The sequence below is a fragment of the Pempheris klunzingeri genome, chromosome 13 (assembly GCF_042242105.1).
Source record: "Pempheris klunzingeri isolate RE-2024b chromosome 13, fPemKlu1.hap1, whole genome shotgun sequence".
NCBI classification, from domain to species: Eukaryota; Metazoa; Chordata; class Actinopteri; order Acropomatiformes; family Pempheridae; genus Pempheris; species Pempheris klunzingeri.
In genome coordinates, this window is record NC_092024.1 from 16,424,607 (window position 1) to 16,444,723 (window position 20,117).

Consider the following 20,117-nt stretch of genomic DNA (forward strand, 5'->3'; position numbering starts at 1 on the left):
AACATGTTGCATTTTGCACCCAAAAAACCTCATGAAGTACGAGTTCAGTCAAAAACAAATTCACTTAGACCAACTATAGGCAGCTGTTGAACACAACGTGATAAAACAAAAACTACACTTACAGATTTTTGAATTTCTTTTGACTCTAAATGTTGAGCCTGATATTAATTTGTCTTTCTCTGTGTGGATTTCATTGACACACATGTTGATGAGAGAGTGAGGAGGGCTTTAAACACATGAACAAAAACAGACAATCTACCAACCTTGCCCTGTTTTTCAGTCCCTCCAAAGGCGAGGAGGCGTCTCCACTATACATTGTAGCCTGTTATTGGAGGACAGAGGTGTCAATCACAGCTCCTGGTCGGTGTGGATGCGCATCACAGCTGCGTCCACACGCACACACATAGACCGGAAACCAAAACAGCAATAGCAGTTCAAAATAAAAGCACAAAAGTTAGCCATTTAGAAATCATGTATTGGGCGTGTTTAACATAATCTTACCAGTAAAGAGTGAGTGAAATTACTTTTTATACACTGGTCAAGAAAACCTTTAATTCACTGTTGGTTGATAAAATCACAATTTAGCTTAATTTTCACCCTGAAATGAAAGGCTCTGTTTTACTGTTTAAAAACAGCTTTATTTTGATAAGATCAACCGGAAGCTCTGTATGTTATTACTGTGAGCTTGACGCTGGTCGCCATCGTCATCATCTGTACGCACGGCGGCGACAGGAGCCCCTGAATCGGCAGAGTCGAGTATCCCACCGCTATTCTCCCTCAGTGCGAGGAAAAAAACACTAACAGAGAGAAGAAAATACCGGCGATTCCCCCACGAAAGTCCCTCTGGAAACTCCGATGGATTAATCTGATTTTTCTGCGGTAAGCACGCTTTCTTTCCTCTGTTGAATTTCAATTGGTGCACCCGCCTTGTCCCCTATTTTGCGCTGTGGACTGCGAGATGAATTCATCTCCGGAGAGAGAGAGAGAAAGAGAGAGAGAGAGAGAGCAGAGGAGATGAATAACACATTGTGGGTCGCTGCAGTCGAACCAGTGTTCACTCCAGATGTAGGTGCGCATATGTGACGGATAAGTTTGTCCGGAGCAGCGGCTCAAACAGAGAGCGTGGTGGAGCCCTCGGCATTGTGGATGGTGTTTTGCAGGGCTGTGATTGTGGAGAAGGGGCTCTTGTGTTGCAGCGGCAGAGATGGATGCGCTGCAGAGCAGAGCTGACCACTGAGGCCATGCACACACACATGATGAACGCCACAGTGGCCTGCAGACAGCCTCCTATTGATTCACCCCAAAATAATTGTCATATGCTTTAAGCTAATTGCGTTGCCACGCTGGTAAATATCCAATTAAAGCTGTCCTAATCGGGTTATCTGATGTGTCTGGAGGTGCAGCCATCCATCTTGTAGGCAAACACCATGGATGGTTTAAAGTGTGTGTGCGTGTGTGTGTGTGTGTGTGTGTGTGTTTGTGTAGCTGGAAGCTAAAGCCTCAGTTTTATCCATGTGCAATAAGTTAGGCAGTAGTTGTGTAAATATGCACCCTGAAGCTACTCAGGAATAAGAGTGTTCAATCTGTCAGTGGTCCAGGAAGGACTACAGCATCTGCTGTGTGATATCTATCAAATGTGAATGAAAGGAGCTCATGGATCATCTCCTTTTCCCTCCAGGCTCTTATAAAGTCTAGTCCACTTCTCAGACACACTGGCACGCAAGCTGCTACTTATGACTTTAGGATTTTAGGTGTGAAATCTTCAGCTGAGGAAGGGGTTAACTGGTTACTTTTGTTAAAGACAAATGTGTTATTTACAAGATATCTAGGAGTTGTTAGGCCGCTTTAGTGTCAGTCAGCAAATGTCTCACACACACACACACAGCAAGGACTTTTGCAATGGTTGTTTTCATTTAGAGCTGCTGCAATTAGTTGATCAACGAAAAAGGTATTGGCAACTATTTTTTAGAAACAATTAATCTTTTAAGTAATTTTTAAGCAAGGTTAAGGTTTCTGCTTCTCAGATGTGACTTTTTACTGCTTTTCCCTGTTTTAACATTATAGTATGTACAAATGTCCTCTAAAATCTTTAGGTTTTGGACTGTTGATCAGACAAAACAATGCACGTTTCATTGTTTTCTCAAGTTTTAGATACCAATCAATTAATCAGGAAATTAATCATTTATGAAAACAATCATTAGTTTCAATTCATTTTAATTCTATTCATTCGACCATTCGAATTATTGTTTGTTTCACACAGTAAAATGTCAGAAAGTAAAAACATATCTATGCCGGTTTCCGAAACGCAAAGGTTTTCACTTTATAAAGATATTTAGCAAAGAAAAGCAGAAAATCTTCACACTGGAAAAACTGACACCAGAGACTTTTGGGGTATTTTTGCTCAAAAAATGACTTTAACAGTTTCTAAATTAGTTGCCAAGTAATCTTTATGTCAATATTTGACTTGATTAAGCAACTAACCATTGCAGCAACCATTCACATACACCACTCATACACCCTTCGCCTCACACCTCGGTTTGCACTTTCTGTCAACCAAAGTGTTATTCAGTTCCACCAGAAAACTTCCAGCCTCCATCTCTGCAGACCCACCACATCATTATTTCCAGTGGATTCTTACATCGACCATTGCCCTCCACTGGCACGAGATTTGGAAAGAACCATTTAAACCCCCCAGTGCCGACTGACAGGCAGAAACAAGGAGAATCTGCTCCTATTAGTGGAATAAAAAAAGAAAAATAGTTGATGTTTTTTCTAATTTACCCTTTTCCCCCCATTTGGAAAATATTCATCTGCTAAGCACAAATCGTGGTGACTGAAGAGACATTTACAATGGGCTCAGTGATTTAACAACATGACTCAACATATTCATCTGTGAACATTGTGACACCAAAACACAGTTCGGCTTAAGCCCACACGTACATACTGTATGAAGCTCAGCTGTGGGTTTTATAACCAGCCCTGTTCATTCAGTGCGAGAAGAATGCTTTGAAAGCCTCAACACTGCATTTCATTGTGCTGATAATCTTGTAGCAGAGTGAAATGTGGCCATTGTCTTGTTGTTGATACACTGAATGAACTCAGTTGTCCAACACAAGCAAATATTGTAACTATTCGGAGAATGGCAGCCATAAGGAGGAGACTGTCAGAGCTGCACCAGATCCAGCTAACAAGGCGCTGGGCGTCATACGCATTGAAATGACACACAACTGAGAATGATCCATTTTCTTTGATCAATGAACAGAGCGTTGCGTTTTGGAGTTGAATAAGGTCACTGCAAGTGCGACCGCAGTAGGAGGGGTGTGGGAGGTTCGACCTTGTTTTGTGCCATGTCAATGATCTGAGTGTAAAGGGACCCCGCACGTCAAATCAAACAAAGCTGTCTTGTTAAAGCCTGCGTTGAATTGCAAAAATGATTGCATTCTTGAGACATTTGTAAATAATGAAGACATCCTTTTAGATGTAATGGCCAGTGGAGCACGTTGTGCAAGTCAGATTTTGAAGATTTGAAGCACTTTAACTAAAATTATAGAAAAGAAATCATCAGATCAACTAGTTACCAACTAAACAATGTGTCCTCATTCCCATTTATGTACATATAGAGACACACAAAGCATATAAAGACTGATGGGAAAGTATAAATGCCATTTTGTTATGTGATATTTTATTGGCCCAAAGATTGTTTGATTCATCATGAAAACAGGGCTGCAACTAGCTACTAGTTTCATTATCAGTTAATCAGCTGATTGTACTTTTTATCCATAGATTCATCGTTAAGTCTATGAAATGTCACTCAACAATAAAAAATGTCCATCAACATTTTTTTTAAAACAGAAAAAAGCTGCAAATCCACACGTCTGTTTCTCAGGGCTGACTGTCTCCTGCATAATCCATCAGTTACGCTGTGTGACCCTGGCATGTCTGTCCTTTTAATTTAATATATTGATCTGCCAGGCTTTAATATAAATGGCCAAGTGTCTCATTATGGCTCCCAGCTCTCTGTGCTACTGTAGATGATTAACACTTGTGCCGGTGCAGCATCAAAATAAAGTGGAAATTAATTGTTGAGTCCAGGAGCTGTGACTGATGTAGTAGCACTGACTCTGTCCTGTTACTTTGCGCTCAGATAACGCTGGTGTCTTCATTTCCCTTCACTTCCTGATGTGAGGGAATCTTGCAGCACCGTTAACAAATACTGTTCAACAGAAATCAAAGTCCGATTTCAGACTGCACCATCAAGATGAAGGGTTTTAATGCGATGCCGCTGACCCCGTCTCTCTCCTCGTCTCTGCCTTTTGCTATTCACTGTTACAACACACCGCGTAGCTACGATCCTGTCCCCATTGGACCTCCCTTATCACGCCAGTGCGGTCCTCTCGGAGGCAAGCTGTTCATTTGGGTCTGAAAATAGCGTGATGACTGTTCTCGCAGGCTAAGGTGGTCATGCGATACCCAGGCAGTGCAATGGAAAGGAACAAGCCCTGCGGCTGTGATGCCATCATGTCCTTGTTTTTTTTTTTGGGGGGGGGGTTAGTGCCGCAGGTCGGCCATGGAGCTGTGTAGTATGTATCTGAAACGCAGGGAGAACTCCCACGTACAATCATCATGTTGCAGGGCTTTGTCTTGACATTTATGTGATCCATAGTTTCGATTCATGCTTGTAATTGAATAACAGAGAGTAGTTGACCCTTGGAGCCAGTGGTGACAGCTTGTGAAACTCTTATTATATTATTGTGGCTTTGATAAATCTGCCTGTTGCTGTCGAATGTGCTTTACCTGACCTTGATCAGTCTCAAGTATGCCTGTTGGTTATTACTTTTACTAAAGACAGTGTTTCCAAGTCCAAAGATGATTTTTATAGCACTCATTCAGCAACTTCACTAACAACACATCATGATTCACATGCAAATGTTTACTAAGCGCCCGGTGCCAAAAAAAACAAAGACACAAAGGGAGCATATATGTATGTAAACAATACAACATGGCCTAGTTTCTGTGCAGCAGAATGGTTACAGATATGTTAAAGCAGTGGTAGTCCCTGGCCTTTTTACTTCAAGAGCAGGAAGATTTTCATAATCCCCACTGGCAGCACGACGACGTGAGATCCCCTCTCATTTACTCTGATCCCTCCAGGAGTGGATGCAGTGCTATTTCAATCACTGCAGTTAAAGGAAATTCACCAGAAAACAGACTTACCTACCTGTTAATATTTCTCTGCTTGTGCAATTCTCCTCCAAAGCCCTCAAAGACTTTAATATGTTACAAGCCCAGTTTTCACCAGTCAACAGGCTGGTCAGGACTGGACATTTTAACTTGCATGTGCACGTGGGGTTTGTTTTGCTCTAAAGCTACCAGTTTGTGCTGTACCTATCATTATTTTCCTTTTCTATTATTTTTTAGGGTTTACGTATTCATGGTTAATTGTTTAGTCTGTATATTCTCTGTAAAATGCAGAAAACAGAGTAAATACCTGTCACAGTGTCCTAGAGCCCATAATGTCTTAAATTAACTTTTTTGGTACAAATAATTGAAAAAACCATCAACAACAACAACATTTTAAGACTAAAATTGCATTACAACAGTAAACAAACTTCACTTTCTTTTCTTTTGGAGAGACTCGTGTACTTTCCACTAAATGGAAACTGTAGGCTAAACATACATTTAAGCTGGATCTTTACTTTCAATATACCTGCTACACTGTGGAGAGGAATGTAGTAGATAGGAGATGGAGATATTAATGTCAGGGAGGATAATTTGTTATTTTAAGGATTACCAGAGAATCAGCAGTCCTCCTCCTCCTTGTATTTCAGCCTGTGGTGTCAGCTTTGGTCTGGGCTTCTTCTGTAATGCTACCGCTGGGCTTGTTTCTTCTGGGGGGTTTTGTTGGCTGTAATGAATCAAAATGATCTCCTCTTCTCTGCAGTGGCTCTGTTCTTCTGTTAGTTAAGCATGTGGAGCATATCTAGGACTGGAGAAACTGAAAATGAGGTGAAATCTGTGTTTAGTCGGCATATATTTGCGGTACCTGTGTGCTACAAGTGCCACAGTAGAGATATGTGCTTATCTGCACTACAAAGTAGTAGTTTTTGCTTAATTCTGGTGTCAGTGACAATTGTGACACTATTGACGCTGGCCAAAGCACTCCCTTCTTTATTTTCCATTTGTCTTAAGTAATAAAAGCTTTCAAAAAAGTTAAATGCTCATGCAAGAGTTTTGTCTTCAGCTACTTACCGTACTTAACTTTACCCTGTCACAGTACTCGTGGCATGCAGCAAGTGACACATCTGTTTGCACTTTTTTTTTAATGTAGGCATTTGGGTTTCTGCTAGTAAATGTAAAACAGGCCCACAGAATTTGAACATATACCCTGTAGCTTTCTGTGTAACCATTAAACACCAGTGTTCCTCAGGACGTGCTCCTGATTCCACCTCATTTGGCAACAAAATGGACATCACAAGTTCCCTAAGCCCACAGTGACATCTTAAAATGTCTTATTTTGTTCAACCAGTAGTCCGAAACTGAAAAATATTTAGTTTACTATCATAGAAGACTAAAAGAAACCTGTTTTAGAGGCTGGAACCAGTGAAGTTTTGCCGTTTTTGGTTGAAAAATGATTCATTTTAAAAGAGGCACCTCCTGTGTTTCGACCAACTGTTTTGTTAATGTGGATCTGAATCTTTAGCCGAGGTCAAGAGCGGTCCGTTAGTTTCCTTTTTCCTCTGTCTGCTGCAGCGCTGGCGTTTGCCCCTAGCACCACCTCTCTCCATCCACAGCGGCTGTAAACAAGTGTGTTTCCAATTAGGCGTCTCCGGAGTCAGCTGGTCGCTAATGCTGATGAAAAGCAACAGTGCTGTCAGCGACCCCCTTCTTAGCAGTGTGCTCGGCTCATGAGCTTCTAGTGAGCCCAAATGTGCATTACTTTAACTGGGTCTTTAAAGATGGTAAAGTTTTTTTTAATTGGCTAAGAAGATTGCCTCACCCATTACAGAAACTGGTTTAGCTTTGCTTTAGTTAGGCCAAATGCTCCATCAGGCCCTCTCATGAGACTCTATGCAGTCTGTTCTTACGGGTCTCTCTCTGTGCATTTTAACTCTCTGCTGTGAATCTATAGATGGCTGTGGGGCACCTTGTAAAAAAACAAAAATAAAGGGCATGCCAACTTGTAAATACATTGGCTGTGTGAAAATTCCTCTCACAAGTGCGCTCTTGCAATTAGGTGGAAAAGTAAACCGCGATCAGTAGTGCTGTTAGATTCTTTTAGGCTTTTAGTCAGACTGGATATTCTCAGCACAAAGTATCTCATGTCAGCATCAACGTGTACACACATCTATAACAGTGATCACATTAGCCGTACTCTGCAGCTCTGTCACATATTGTTCTTCTGTATAATTAGTAACTTAAAGTATCATGTTTAATTTCAGCCTAATAGAAAGATTTTTCACAAGGCTGTGTAACTCTCAGAGGAAGCTCTGGAATAATAGAATATTGAATCATAATGTCCCCAATGGAGACGGCTTGCGAGCTATTATTTTACCCATGAACTAATTTCATCTCTTTCTCTCTCCACCCGCAGAGAGTAGAGAATGGGCTGTGTCCAATGTAAGGATAAAGAAGCAGCAAAACTCACTGATGACCGGGAGACCAGCCTCTCGCACAACTCGGGGTATCGCTATGGGTCCGACCCCACGCCGCAGCACTACCCCAGCTTCGGGGTCACCACCATCCCCAACTACAACAACTTCCACACCGGCGCCACACAGGGAGTGACCGTGTTCGGAGGAGTCCACACGTCCTCGCAGTCTGGGACGCTTCGGTCTCGGGGTGGAACAGGTGAGGTTAAATAAGTCTGTGGAGCATGTTGGCTGTCTGTGAATGCAAGTAAGATGGTTAAAATTCAAGGCTGAGGTTTGGGACGCAATAGGGTTCAGCTCATTCAGGTTTTTTAAGGCTGTAGCTGTGTTAAAAATTAGATTTTGTGATGCATATTTAGCGTTTCTGAAAATGTGCTTAGACCACCATTAAACACTAAAACTCTCTGCTGGAACCAATACAAATTGAATCCTTTTGGTGATTTAGCAGCTCTTTATTGTAATAGAGGATAACAAGAAAGGGCAGAGGCTAGCTGTTTCCCCCTGTTCCCAGTCTTTATGCTAAGCTAAGCTAATTGGCTGCTGGTCACTTCATCTTTACATTAAAGACATCAGACCCATGTGGATTTTCTCATGTAACTCTGCAGTTCAGCAAATGAGTGTATTCCTCAAAATGTCGAACTGTTTCTTTAAGACATGGCAACATTGTAAGTGGAAAAGAATTCAGAAATATGTTCCTGTCATCGAATGGGGGTCAAATTACAAGGAGGACAGTTAAAAGAGAAATAAAATGTCGGTTGTAAAGCAGTAAACTTCTTCGAGGACCACTCATTGTCTGGCCTTCCTCCAGTACTCAGCCGGCTGAATATGTTGACGGACCAGAGTACAGTATTCGCTTAGTAGCTAATTTTCACTTCAGACAAACTGGATGATTTTAAATAAACTCCATCAAGGTTTTACTTCCAGAGGTCAGATTATCTTTCTGCTTATGTTGCTCCTGTATTTCAAGTAAGTGTGAGATTCTTCTCATGTGTGTGCTGATTTAGCGGTGCTGTGATAAATCAATTTCTCGTCAGATAAAGATAAATGTCCACTGGCTGAAACTTAATGGAAAAAAGAGTGACCCAAATTATCGCCAGTACTCTGTGAGCCACATCTGGCGACCATAAAGATTTAGAGACATTGTGCTGAATGTTGCAAGTGTTTCTCTGGTGGAGAAATGGTCTTTACAGTTTCTCACTTAAGATTTTAAAGATGCAAACGATGTGTGATGCATAAAATAACAGCATCTTCTTACTTTGATGTTAAGGCTTAGGGTCTATTTTCCCCTGCACAGATAAACAGTCTGCATCTGTGGAGTCAGCACCACCAGCTTGTATGAATAAGAAATTACTCGAGCAGGGCAGCACTAAGCAACATTCATATCTGAGATTGTAAAAAGAAAACTTGAGTTAAAAAAAAACCAAACTCTCAAACAACAGTCAGCTAGGACAGAGCAGAACAGGGACCTTGTCTGACCTCCTGTGAAGACCTCAGCATGTCTGCTTCCGAGACACTGGTCTCAGAAGCACTGGTCATCGTGAGGTGTGTTTCAGAGGTCACTGCATCGACGGGGACGTACGCAGGGCTTTATTACAGCGCTGTAGCTCTGACTGCCAGGGGACGATTCAGATCAAATCAGAAAATGAAATCATTTTACAGTTTCAGGCTTATTAGGAGATACAGGGACTCCGGGGCCGTTCCAAATCACATCAGATAAATTTGATTGGCCTGCCTAATCTAGACCTTGGCAGCATTAACGGTTTTCTCAGCATTCCTAGAGGATGTTCCCTCAGATAAAGCCAAACGTCAGGCCTCTACCTTTTGTATGCAAAACAAGTTTTATTTATTTGCATGTTAAATCTGTAATAATTGATTTTTTTTCTTTTTTTTTGTCCCTTGAGGACAGCACAACAAGTAGTAAACACAACGTTGAAATGCTATTAGTTGCTGTTAATTAAACTTGTTATGGTGCACGTCTTAGCAAACAGTTGCTAATATATACAGTATATATATATTTATTATGTTGTGTATTAATATAAGAATATTGATGAGAGCAGCTTTAAAATAAAATAAAAACCACAGAAATAACAATGATATTTAATATACAGGAGGGGAAATGGCCCCCCAAAATGTATAACTATCACCCAAAGCAATTATTCAGTATTCAATATGTAAGATAATTTATCATTATAAGTTGTAAAGCCCAAAAAATGACAAAAGGAAGACTTCCATCGTCTCTGCTAGTGAGATGTTTGGAAAAATGACAATAAGATGACTGTGATAAGTGACTTACTTTGAAAAAGAGGCACAAAATGATCAGTAAGATTTGTCTAAGTTGTGTCTTATACGTAATACGTAACTGGAAAACATTTATATGAGAGATTGTAAGAATTTGAGGTTTCTAAAGTAAAGCAGCAGAAGAAATAAATGAAGGGGGCAGTAATTCTTACTGCCATTACAAGAAGGATTTATTTCCATTACATAACAACAAATACCTACTAACTGCTTCATCTGTGCAATTCACCACCACATGTCCCTCTTTATTTTCCTGCAGGGGTGACTCTGTTTGTGGCTCTGTATGACTACGAAGCCAGGACAGAGGATGACCTCAGCTTCAGGAAGGGGGAGAGGTTCCAGATCCTCAACAGCACGTAAGTGTGAAAACATCTGCATGACAGCATTAAGGGTGGCGGTCGCGTTTTCCCCCTCTGTTTTCTGTCTGCCGTGGATGTCTGAATGCTGCGTTTGGAATGAAATGTTGTTTAACATACACAGACGGATTGAACAGCGCTCTCTGTTATAGACCTGACCTGATCTGATGTTGGTTGTGGTACAGCCAGACACATTTTTCATATTGTAATAATCACTTTTTGACAGTTTGCATCATAGAAATAAAATGTGTTTTTAAAGTCATCCTTCTTTACTAGATTGAAATTTGAAGTCAGTACAATAAACTACAATGATTCTGCTGCTATTGTTCGCATTCTTACATTTTTCAAAAGAGGATAAAACAGTTTGAATACAATATGTATTTTTGCTGCCAATTATCTGCTCAGATTCAGCACATTAAAGGACATATAAATGTACCTGCAAATGTCAACTTGGTCTCGCTAGATGCTGCTGTGGTCGTTACTCTTCAGTACCACTAACATCACGCTGTCTGCCGCCTGACATGCAGGCGACATCGCAAGTTTGTTTACTCTGTCTCTTCCTGCTTTCGGTGTGACACCGGCAATCAAACACAGACACCGACACGCCCCTTCAGCCGCCTGAGATAAGAGAGCGTTTCTGATATTTCCCCCAAATAACATATTTTCTTCCTTTTTTATTGATCAGGAACGATTTAAATACATTCAAAAACATGTTGACATTGTTTTGTATTACAAAAAGGGATGACTAACTGTGATTTCAGTCGGACTTCAAAGAGATGAGTCAGGACCCACGCAGTAGAAAACAACTGCTTTAAATGTTTTGTTTTTGTGGGCGCTCTACTCAGCTCTCAGAGACAAGCCAGCAAATAAACCTGATGATCCACTACTGAGGGTTTGTTTGTGTCTGTCTGCATATTTTGTGTCTCTCTGTTATTCCAACCTGCCTCCATCTCTCTCTGTGTCCTTCTCTCCTCAGTGAGGGAGACTGGTGGGAGGCTCGCTCTCTCACTACAGGTGGAAGTGGTTACATTCCCAGCAATTACGTCGCTCCAGTGGACTCAATCCAAGCTGAGGAGTGAGTAAAACTTTTTTTTTTTTTTTTGTAAGAACGCTCCCTCTCACAGTCTCAGAGGCACGGCTGCTTCATCAGCTGGCAGCATATCATAAATATTTGAGAGTTCATCTCACTGCCTCTTGTTAAATGTGGCATAGTGGCACGCACAGTAAGAATAAAAGACATTTGTAAGAGTATTTGAAAAATGTTTAAACCAGTATCTACACTTCATAGTGCAATTCTTTCTGTTTTTTTTTCCCTGCAGCTGGTATTTTGGTAAATTAGGCCGAAAGGATGCAGAGAGGCAACTGCTCTCCAACGGCAACGCCAGAGGCACTTTCCTCATCCGTGAGAGTGAAACAACCAAAGGTACTCTGACCGGACAGCGTCTCACACGCTGACATGTTGAATGCTTTTAAAGTTTAGAAAACAGACAGAAGTGTTTGGGAATAGATGAATATTTAAAGAAGTTTATTTATAGACAAATCATCAGACCAACATTGCAACCTAAAATCGATTTTAATAGCATGTCATTAACTGTGCACATGCTCCACATTCATCGCCCTAAATCTTTTGCCTACTGTGCTTTACATACACTCATTAAAAAAACTCATGCTCTGACATGTTCTGTAATCTCCTCTTAAAACTAACTTGACTAAGTCCTATCACTGATTTTGTTGTCTCTGTTCCAGGAGCCTACTCTCTCTCCATCCAGGACTGGGACGACATCAAGGGAGACCATGTCAAACACTATAAGATTCGCAAGCTGGACAGTGGAGGCTACTACATCACCACCAGGGCCCAGTTTGAGACACTCCAGCAGCTGGTACAGCACTACTCTGGTGAGACAAAAGCGTTGCGACATGAAAGACCTGTGTCTGCATAAAATTACAATCCCATGTGGTTTTATGCTACTTTAATGTCATTTAAAATGGTCGATCCAGCCAGGGCTGCGGGGCTGTGCTGCCGACTGATCATGCCGTGCCACAAAGGCATGCCCCGTCTGGCTGACCTGTCCGTCAAAACCAAAGACGTGTGGGAGATACCGCGGGAGGCGCTGCAGCTCATCAAACGTCTCGGCAATGGCCAGTTTGGGGAGGTCTGGATGGGTGTGTATCTTTTTGCCGTCGTCTTTTGGCAAAACTAACGATTTAAACAGCTGTGAGCGGGGTTGCAAAACGCCCAACCTGACACCCAGCTAACGTTACCCACAGGGAGGAGTGTTTGCTGTAAGTGATTTCATTTAGGGATTTGGATCTCAGCATAGTCTCGGTGTCCATTCTGACCAGAATAAGATGTGATTTTTGATTTAGTCGGGATCTGAAAGGGCCCTGAGACCCATTAGAAATGAGCATATATGGTAATGTCAAATACATGGTTTCTGTAACATGGCTAAGCTCATACACATGCTGTTGTAGTTCACTTGAGTTCAGTAAATTTCAGTAATTTGACCCACATTGAGTCGTGAAACGCTCCATGTGTGTCTGATTTTCTGAGATCTGAGCATGTTGTTGGTACCACAAACATGTATTAAGCCAAATCCCAGATTAGATTCTTTTATTTGAAAGGTTTTCAACTATAAGCAAATTTTTAGTCCAGCTCAAAGCTAAATTCAAATCCCCAACACTTGTCAAGCATTATTTCACTCAGTGTAAGCAGGGAGATTTTATTTTTGTGTGTTAGTAATGAATTTATATAGATTTCAATTATATCAGAATCAGAATTGGGTTTATTGCCAGTTTTTTTTTCTTAATTGTTACCCCATTGCGCCACACTATGCCTTAGTAAGTTTCATACTTAAGAAACGTCCAGCCATTATTTGTCACCAATTTTCTGCCCTATACTTTATTTAAACTAACACAGATAATGACAAATTTTGTTGTTAGGCACGTGGAGCGGCGTCACCAACGTGGCTGTCAAGACTCTGAAGACTGGCACCATGTCGCCTGAATCCTTCCTGGAGGAGGCTCAGATCATGAAGAAGCTGCGACACGACAACCTGGTGAAGCTCTACGCCGTGGTGTCCGAGGAACCCATCTATATCGTCACGGAGTACATGAACAAAGGTAGAAGCTATTCTAAAGTAACACTTAAAAAGACATTATGTATATTACATACATGCATAAGTGCATACACCTACACAGTGAGTACATAATTTATGCAGCTGCATGTGTCCTACTTCATGGCATGTGCACAGCGCTATTCTGTTACAAACACAACTTGTGGTTATACAGGAGTTATTGTATTAAAAATCTTTAGTTACCACAGCAATAACTAACAAAAATAAAAACTGCAGCCAAGTGTAACGTGTGGCAGGAATCCCAGAATTGATGTCACACTAGTTGCAGCATTTTTGCCTTGGTTTTGATCCAAGTCTGAGTTAAGATCTGGCAGCTGAGGACAATACAAGACAACAGACACTAACTCATTTTTCATCTGCTTTCTTTTAGGGAGTTTGCTTGACTTCCTTAAAGATGGAGAGGGGCGATCCCTCAAACTGCCAAACCTAGTGGACATGGCAGCTCAGGTACGCTGCTGAAAATCATTCAAAATCTTGAGGCCGTTCATTAGATTTGTTACCAGAGGACTGTGGAAGAGCTTTAATTCGGTTTAATCATCTCCAGCTGTTACCAATTTATTCATTTAAGCTCAGTGTTTCACATTTACAGCCATTTCCATCTTGGCATTATGCCAGAGTATACACTGAACTACTTGCCCTTGGTAAGTGCACAAATACATTGCATGTAGCACATTGATATTTACCTATTTGGTTGGTCTGTGATAACTTTATACGAAGACCAAATGGACAACAGAGTATCTAAAGTTAGTGATTTAGGATTAAGGTTGGAGCATTCAATCACTGCAATGTAAAATGCTTGTGTGTAATCTACGTAAAAATCTGTTTTATTCAATCCAATGTTCAGTGATGTTCACTGGAGAAAAAAAAACTCTTTTTTCCCCAGGTGGCAGCAGGCATGGCATATATTGAGAGGATGAACTACATCCACAGAGACCTGCGCTCTGCCAACATCTTAGTCGGAGAAAGTCTGGTGTGCAAGATCGCTGACTTTGGTCTGGCCAGGCTCATCGAGGACAATGAATACACAGCAAGACAAGGTAGGTCTACAGGATTGGGCTGCACCAGCTTTTTGTCAATCTATCACTAAGTTCTCAGCAAATACTTGCTAGTTTCAAACTTGTGATTTACTAAATGGGATTGGTTTCACGGTTAAAAGTTAAAGAATGTTTGAGCATGTTAGGACTTACATAACGTATAAATGGGTTGCCAGGAAACATATGCAGCGCTGTCCAATCAAAAGCAATCATCTACGTAAACTCGGAGTCACTGTACCATCACAAGCTGTAACGTAACTTAGAAAAATAACAGTTTCAGAAGGCCAAGCAATGCACTGAATATAACTGTAAATGCTTTGTAAATGTAAGTATGACTTTCTTTTACTTATACTGTATAATGTGTCAGACAGCATTTAAGGCACTTTAAAATCCATAGCACCCTGAAGCTGCAATTCGGGTCAAAATCCTCTTCCTTCTCTAAATTGTAACATAATGCACATAGTTTTAGGTTCAGTGTGACTTGCACAGGATATGATTCATTACAAAAAATGTCCAAAAATCAGCAATCATAGAAAAAGACACTCCTTAAAACTCGCCTGAACTAACTTAAGTTTTCCTCTGTATCAAAGTTATCCAGTGATTGTTGTCTGTACATCCAGGGTAATGTTGCAAACAAGAACCGCTAATAGCTAATTCGGCATACTTTTAATGGTGTCAACATGTAAGCAAATGTAGGCAGCGTTACTTGGTGAATCCATGACAACAGTGTACTTCACAACCCCTATGGAGTGGAGTTTGATGCTATCAAATAGCATTTTAATCAAGATGTCAGGTCAAATGGGTCAGCCATATTATATATTAACTCTTACTCATATATTAGCAGCATTTTAAAGTAGTGGTTTTAATTTAGTGATGCTTTCATTTCTACTTTGTAAGAGATATAAAGATGGCTATGGCTTGACTTGACAGCTGCAACAACTGGCAGCCACAGTTTCAAGGGAACACATTTCATTTATTGGTCCCAGTCTGAAATGTATATTTTTTCAAAAGGACTTTGTTGGAATAGAGATTAACTCGTGACTTGTGTACACATCTGTCCATCTGACTTAAATGTTTCTGTAGTACTCTCTCCGTGCCCAAACCACAGCATCTTCTGAAAACCTCGCCGTCAGAGGAAAAAGTTGGCGGGCTGGCACATGACTTGTTCCATTTAGTCAATTCCACACATTTCAGACTCACGTGCTCGCACACCACTTTTCAGAAAAAGAACAGTAAATATGCAGGGGTTAGCCTTGGTGACACAAGTGGAAAACGGCACATGTGGTTACAGCGTGGCACACAGACAGCAGAGTATCACATTTATACGTTGACACAGTGCAGGATTTCTAATGATGTGCACAAAAATCAATCTGTCACTCTGTATCTCATTGGAAGGAGGATAAGCGGAGGATTCACTCAAACATTGTTCTCCCCTGACTGTGCTGGCACACGTGAACTACAACCAGGAGGACTTCCAGACTCCGTTAGTCACTCTATCAACATGTTCAGCCACTCATTTGTTAGCAATTTAAACGTTTACTTCAACGCTGATTTGGGCCTTGCGCAAACTGAGACCGAGGAAGATAATGGGATTGTTCCGTTTTCTCCCTGGTGGGATGTTATCGTGTCCTCATGTCTCTGCACTAATGAAATCACAGATGAAGGACAAAATCCGTACAGAGGAGACTGACCTACTTTCTCCTCAGGTTTTGGTAAAATGTGTCGCTTTATTTCTCGCTATGTTTGAGAAAGCATTTGAAAATGAAAAATCTCATATATAAATTAAATTTCTTTTTAGGTGCCAAGTTTCCAATAAAGTGGACTGCTCCCGAGGCTGCTCTCTACGGGAAATTCACCATCAAGTCAGACGTGTGGTCGTTCGGCATCCTGCTGACAGAGCTTGTGACCAAGGGCAGAGTGCCCTATCCAGGTGAGAGAGTTCAGCTCTGTGGTTTGTGTAATCACTTCTCAAGTCAAAATGATGGCCTGCGCTTGATTAATGCAGTGTGTGTGTGAGAGCGTTTGAGTGTGCTGAGACACTAGCCATGGGTCTGCATGCTAAAAAAAGAGCAGCATGTTGCATAATGCACAGGACGTTGTGCATTATGCAGAGCAATGTTCCCTGATGACTTTGTGAACATGTGAAATCAAAGTGTTTCTGTTTATCTGCCATACACGTTTCAGCAGCATATTTTCAGGATTTAAATGAGTGAGCCATCCAAGTGTCCAGAGTGAGGTGAAGAATAACCTAAAAGAGGAAAAATCTAAATTCCTTAAACCAAATATCATGGGTGGAAAATATTCCACTATTGGTGCTGTTATTGCTGTATATGAGTAGTTCTTCCATATACTTTGATTTAAAGGCCATGTTTACCCATAAAAGTCTTTTTAATCACTCTGGCTGATTTAAACCTCTGGTTAGGTGCAAGTTGGATGGAGCTATGATGAGAAATGAATTTGATATCACCAAACTATGCACTAAAAGGAGTAATATCAGTGTAAGTTGTTCTCCTGTGACAGATGACACAAAACTAACAGGAGTCTCACTGAGATGTCAGTCTGTGCGCACCCACACAATCCTGAAAGAGCAACACGCAACTTAAGCGAAAACACTTGAGGCTGAACTATTTTTAAATGATCTTTAAACGCAAGTAGGGCTGCAACTCATTTTAAATCGATTCATCCACAGATTACTTTGTCAGTTCAGTAAATGATGAAAAATACCGGCTATAATTTCCGACAGCCCAAAGTGGCGTCTTGAAATGTCTCATTTTGTCCAACCAACAGTCCAAAACTCATAAATATATTCACATTTAAGAAACTCAAGAAAAGCAAATGCACACTTCTCACCTTAAAGCTATGCAGTTTAATAACAGCACTCACCTCCTGCTACTGTTGCACCCTCTACTGCCGTTCATGTAGCATTTCATGAGCTCCACCACCCTCCTGTTGACTCCAAGTCTTCTCCAGGGAAAATTGTCACTGAGCTTGATGGGGTCAGAGCCAAGATACCAAATATTGTTCAGTTTTTATGTTAAGTGTACTTTCTAATGGATTCTTCTTGAGTTATGTGCATTTTAGACCCCTCTGGCGACGTTGCAAGTTGCTGTAGTATGTTGCATTAGTTCATGCTATATAGTTGTCCTTATTCAAATAAATATAAAATAAATAAGTTGATATCAACTCTGCATGTGATCTGCATTTACATAATGATTCATTTCACGGGGGTTGGCTGCAATTTTTAAGTCAGTTCTTTTATTAAACAAATAAATTCTTCACACTTGGAACAGTACGCACCATGTTACCCAAATAATCTAAACTCAAACTCAAATATTACATACATGCATAATATTTTATTACATGTGTATTATTTACATGCATTCTGTTATTTTTTCTGCTGCTCAATAGACACTGTTTTTTTTAATAAAACTGAGAGAGCTCATGAAGGAGGCAGTTAAAGTGAGTGTTATTCATGTGAGTTTTCAGCCACATTTGCCCTCATTTGTTCGGGTTTCTCTCCAGGCATGAACAACCGGGAGGTGCTGGAGCAGGTGGAGCGAGGCTACCGTATGCCGTGCCCTCAGGATTGCCCCACGTCCCTGCACGAGCTGATGGTGCAGTGCTGGAAGAAAGACCCGGAGGAGAGGCCCACCTTCGAGTACCTGCAGGCCTTTTTGGAGGACTACTTCACTGCCACAGAGCCTCAGTACCAGCCGGGGGATAATCTCTGAGCGTCGCTGCCTTCATCTCATGTCATTTCACTGGCTCTCCACCAGAGGGAGCCAGACTCCACCTGTCCTCTCTCATCCTGTGGCTGTAACGATCTTAAAAGCTCATCGACTGACTTCTTGACTTCCAAGCTTCATACAAACTGCTGCTGCTCGGGCGGCATACTGACTATCAAATCAGAGGATGTTTTGGGAGAGGGCGCTCAGATGACTGAAGAGTTAAAAATGACTGCCATGGATGAACAAGACGAGTTGTGTTGTGTAACTTGTATGTAATGTAAATATAAATTGCTTGTTTACTTATCTCGTTTTTGTTTCATTTTATATTACTTTTGATATTTTGGAAATGTGTGGATTTTTTTTTTAATCCAAAGTCAAAGTTATTTCAGATTTACGGCTTGTAGAAAAACGTGTGAGGCTCACAGTTGGTAACAAATCGTGACATAATAATTGTAGGAATGATAATAGTTAGACATTGTGGACCGAAGTATCTCCGAAGTTTTTCTGGAAGTCCACTGACCTTTTTTACGAGGATAATATAACATATAATACTGCTCTCCTCTTCTCAAGGAACTTAGATGTACTATAACACCTGTTCTTGCCTTTTCATGTTTAGTAATATTCTTATAATGTAAGGGAATGCCTTCATGCTTTTTACTCACTAACTTAGTGCATCATGGACTCTTCCACCCAAACATGTATGCCATCTGCACTAATATTAAGTGCATTCATCGCATTTCAGCTTCAGCCAATGATTTTTAGATCAGCTTAAAGAAACTTTTAGTTCAGCTTCATGTAGTTGAAAAGGACGCTGACTTCCTCTCCAACTGCAACCACCGTTCAGCTGACTGCTTATTATACTGGCAATATTTTAAAATGTATGTTGCATTATTGTATGGCACCAGGCTGTGTAAGAACTGTCTTTTCGCTTCAGCAGCCAAACATACATACAAACAAACTGCCACTCACATGACGGGAATGAAGGGTAGCTGCGCACCTGTGTCTGTCCCTCCATAATGTGTATCTGGAAATAACATGTTGTTTACGAGACCAAACATGTCGATTTCATCATATTATTTTGCTCAGCCTTTTCGGCCAGTCGTACATGTCATTAAGATTACATAGTTCTGTGTTTTTTTTTTTTTTTCCAGGGAAATCTGCTGCTCTGGATGACATTTGATCATCCCCAAGTACCAGACTTCTCTCTGTGGGTGAGAAGGTGCATTCCAGGACAAATATCCATTTCTGTGTGTATTTAAGTTGCTTTTCATGGGTGGAAAAGTGAGCAAAAAACACACTATTTTGTGTCACTTGGTTTTACCCTAATTCTGTAGATATACAGAAGATGGTTTTTGGTCTCTGCATTATTTATTGTCTCTGTCTGTTACTTGTACACAACTAGTTTTGAAATAAACAATCTTGCCATCATTGTTGTGTAGACTTGGAAATAATTAGTACTGAATACTTGGTGTACCACATTTTTAAAGACTGCTAACTTTCTAACTTCCAGCATCACAGGCTTCACTTTTTCCAGCAACAGGGGAACACCGACAGCAGAAGTCAGTCATTGTGTAAATACAAGCAGCTGGAATAACTGTGGTGTGAAGAGTAGAGTTGCTGAGTCTCTGTGGTTTTCCCTCAGGCTGAACTTGACACAAAGACAACATGACTCAACCGAGAATATATGCAAATTAATTAGTAGGTTTTCAAACGTCAATTTGACAGTAGTTAACTGCATACAGGAGAGTGGAGCAAGCTTTAATGTGATACCTGTTTAATTTGTGTTCATCATGATTTCAGTTGTTTGAGAGTAAAGTGCTCATTGTTGCTCCCACAACCGAACAGTTTTCAATTCAATTCAGTTTTACTTGTATAGCCCAATATCACAACAGAGTGTCTCATAGTGCTTTACAAAGTTCAC

General features: G+C 40.8%; 1 protein-coding gene across 1 annotated transcript; it reads left to right on the forward strand.

Moving 5' to 3' along the window:
• Positions 1-731: 731 nt before the first annotated feature.
• On the forward strand, positions 732-19,313 carry fyna (FYN proto-oncogene, Src family tyrosine kinase a). Its single transcript, XM_070841842.1, has 12 exons — positions 732-879; positions 7,592-7,848; positions 10,204-10,300; positions 11,277-11,375; positions 11,620-11,723; positions 12,047-12,196; positions 12,299-12,463; positions 13,241-13,420; positions 13,805-13,881; positions 14,318-14,471; positions 16,267-16,398; positions 17,991-19,313. Exons 2-12 carry the CDS (start codon positions 7,602-7,604, stop codon positions 18,197-18,199), a joined length of 1,614 nt encoding a protein of 537 aa, XP_070697943.1. The 5' UTR covers positions 732-879; positions 7,592-7,601; the 3' UTR covers positions 18,200-19,313.
• Positions 19,314-20,117: the final 804 nt, after the last annotated feature.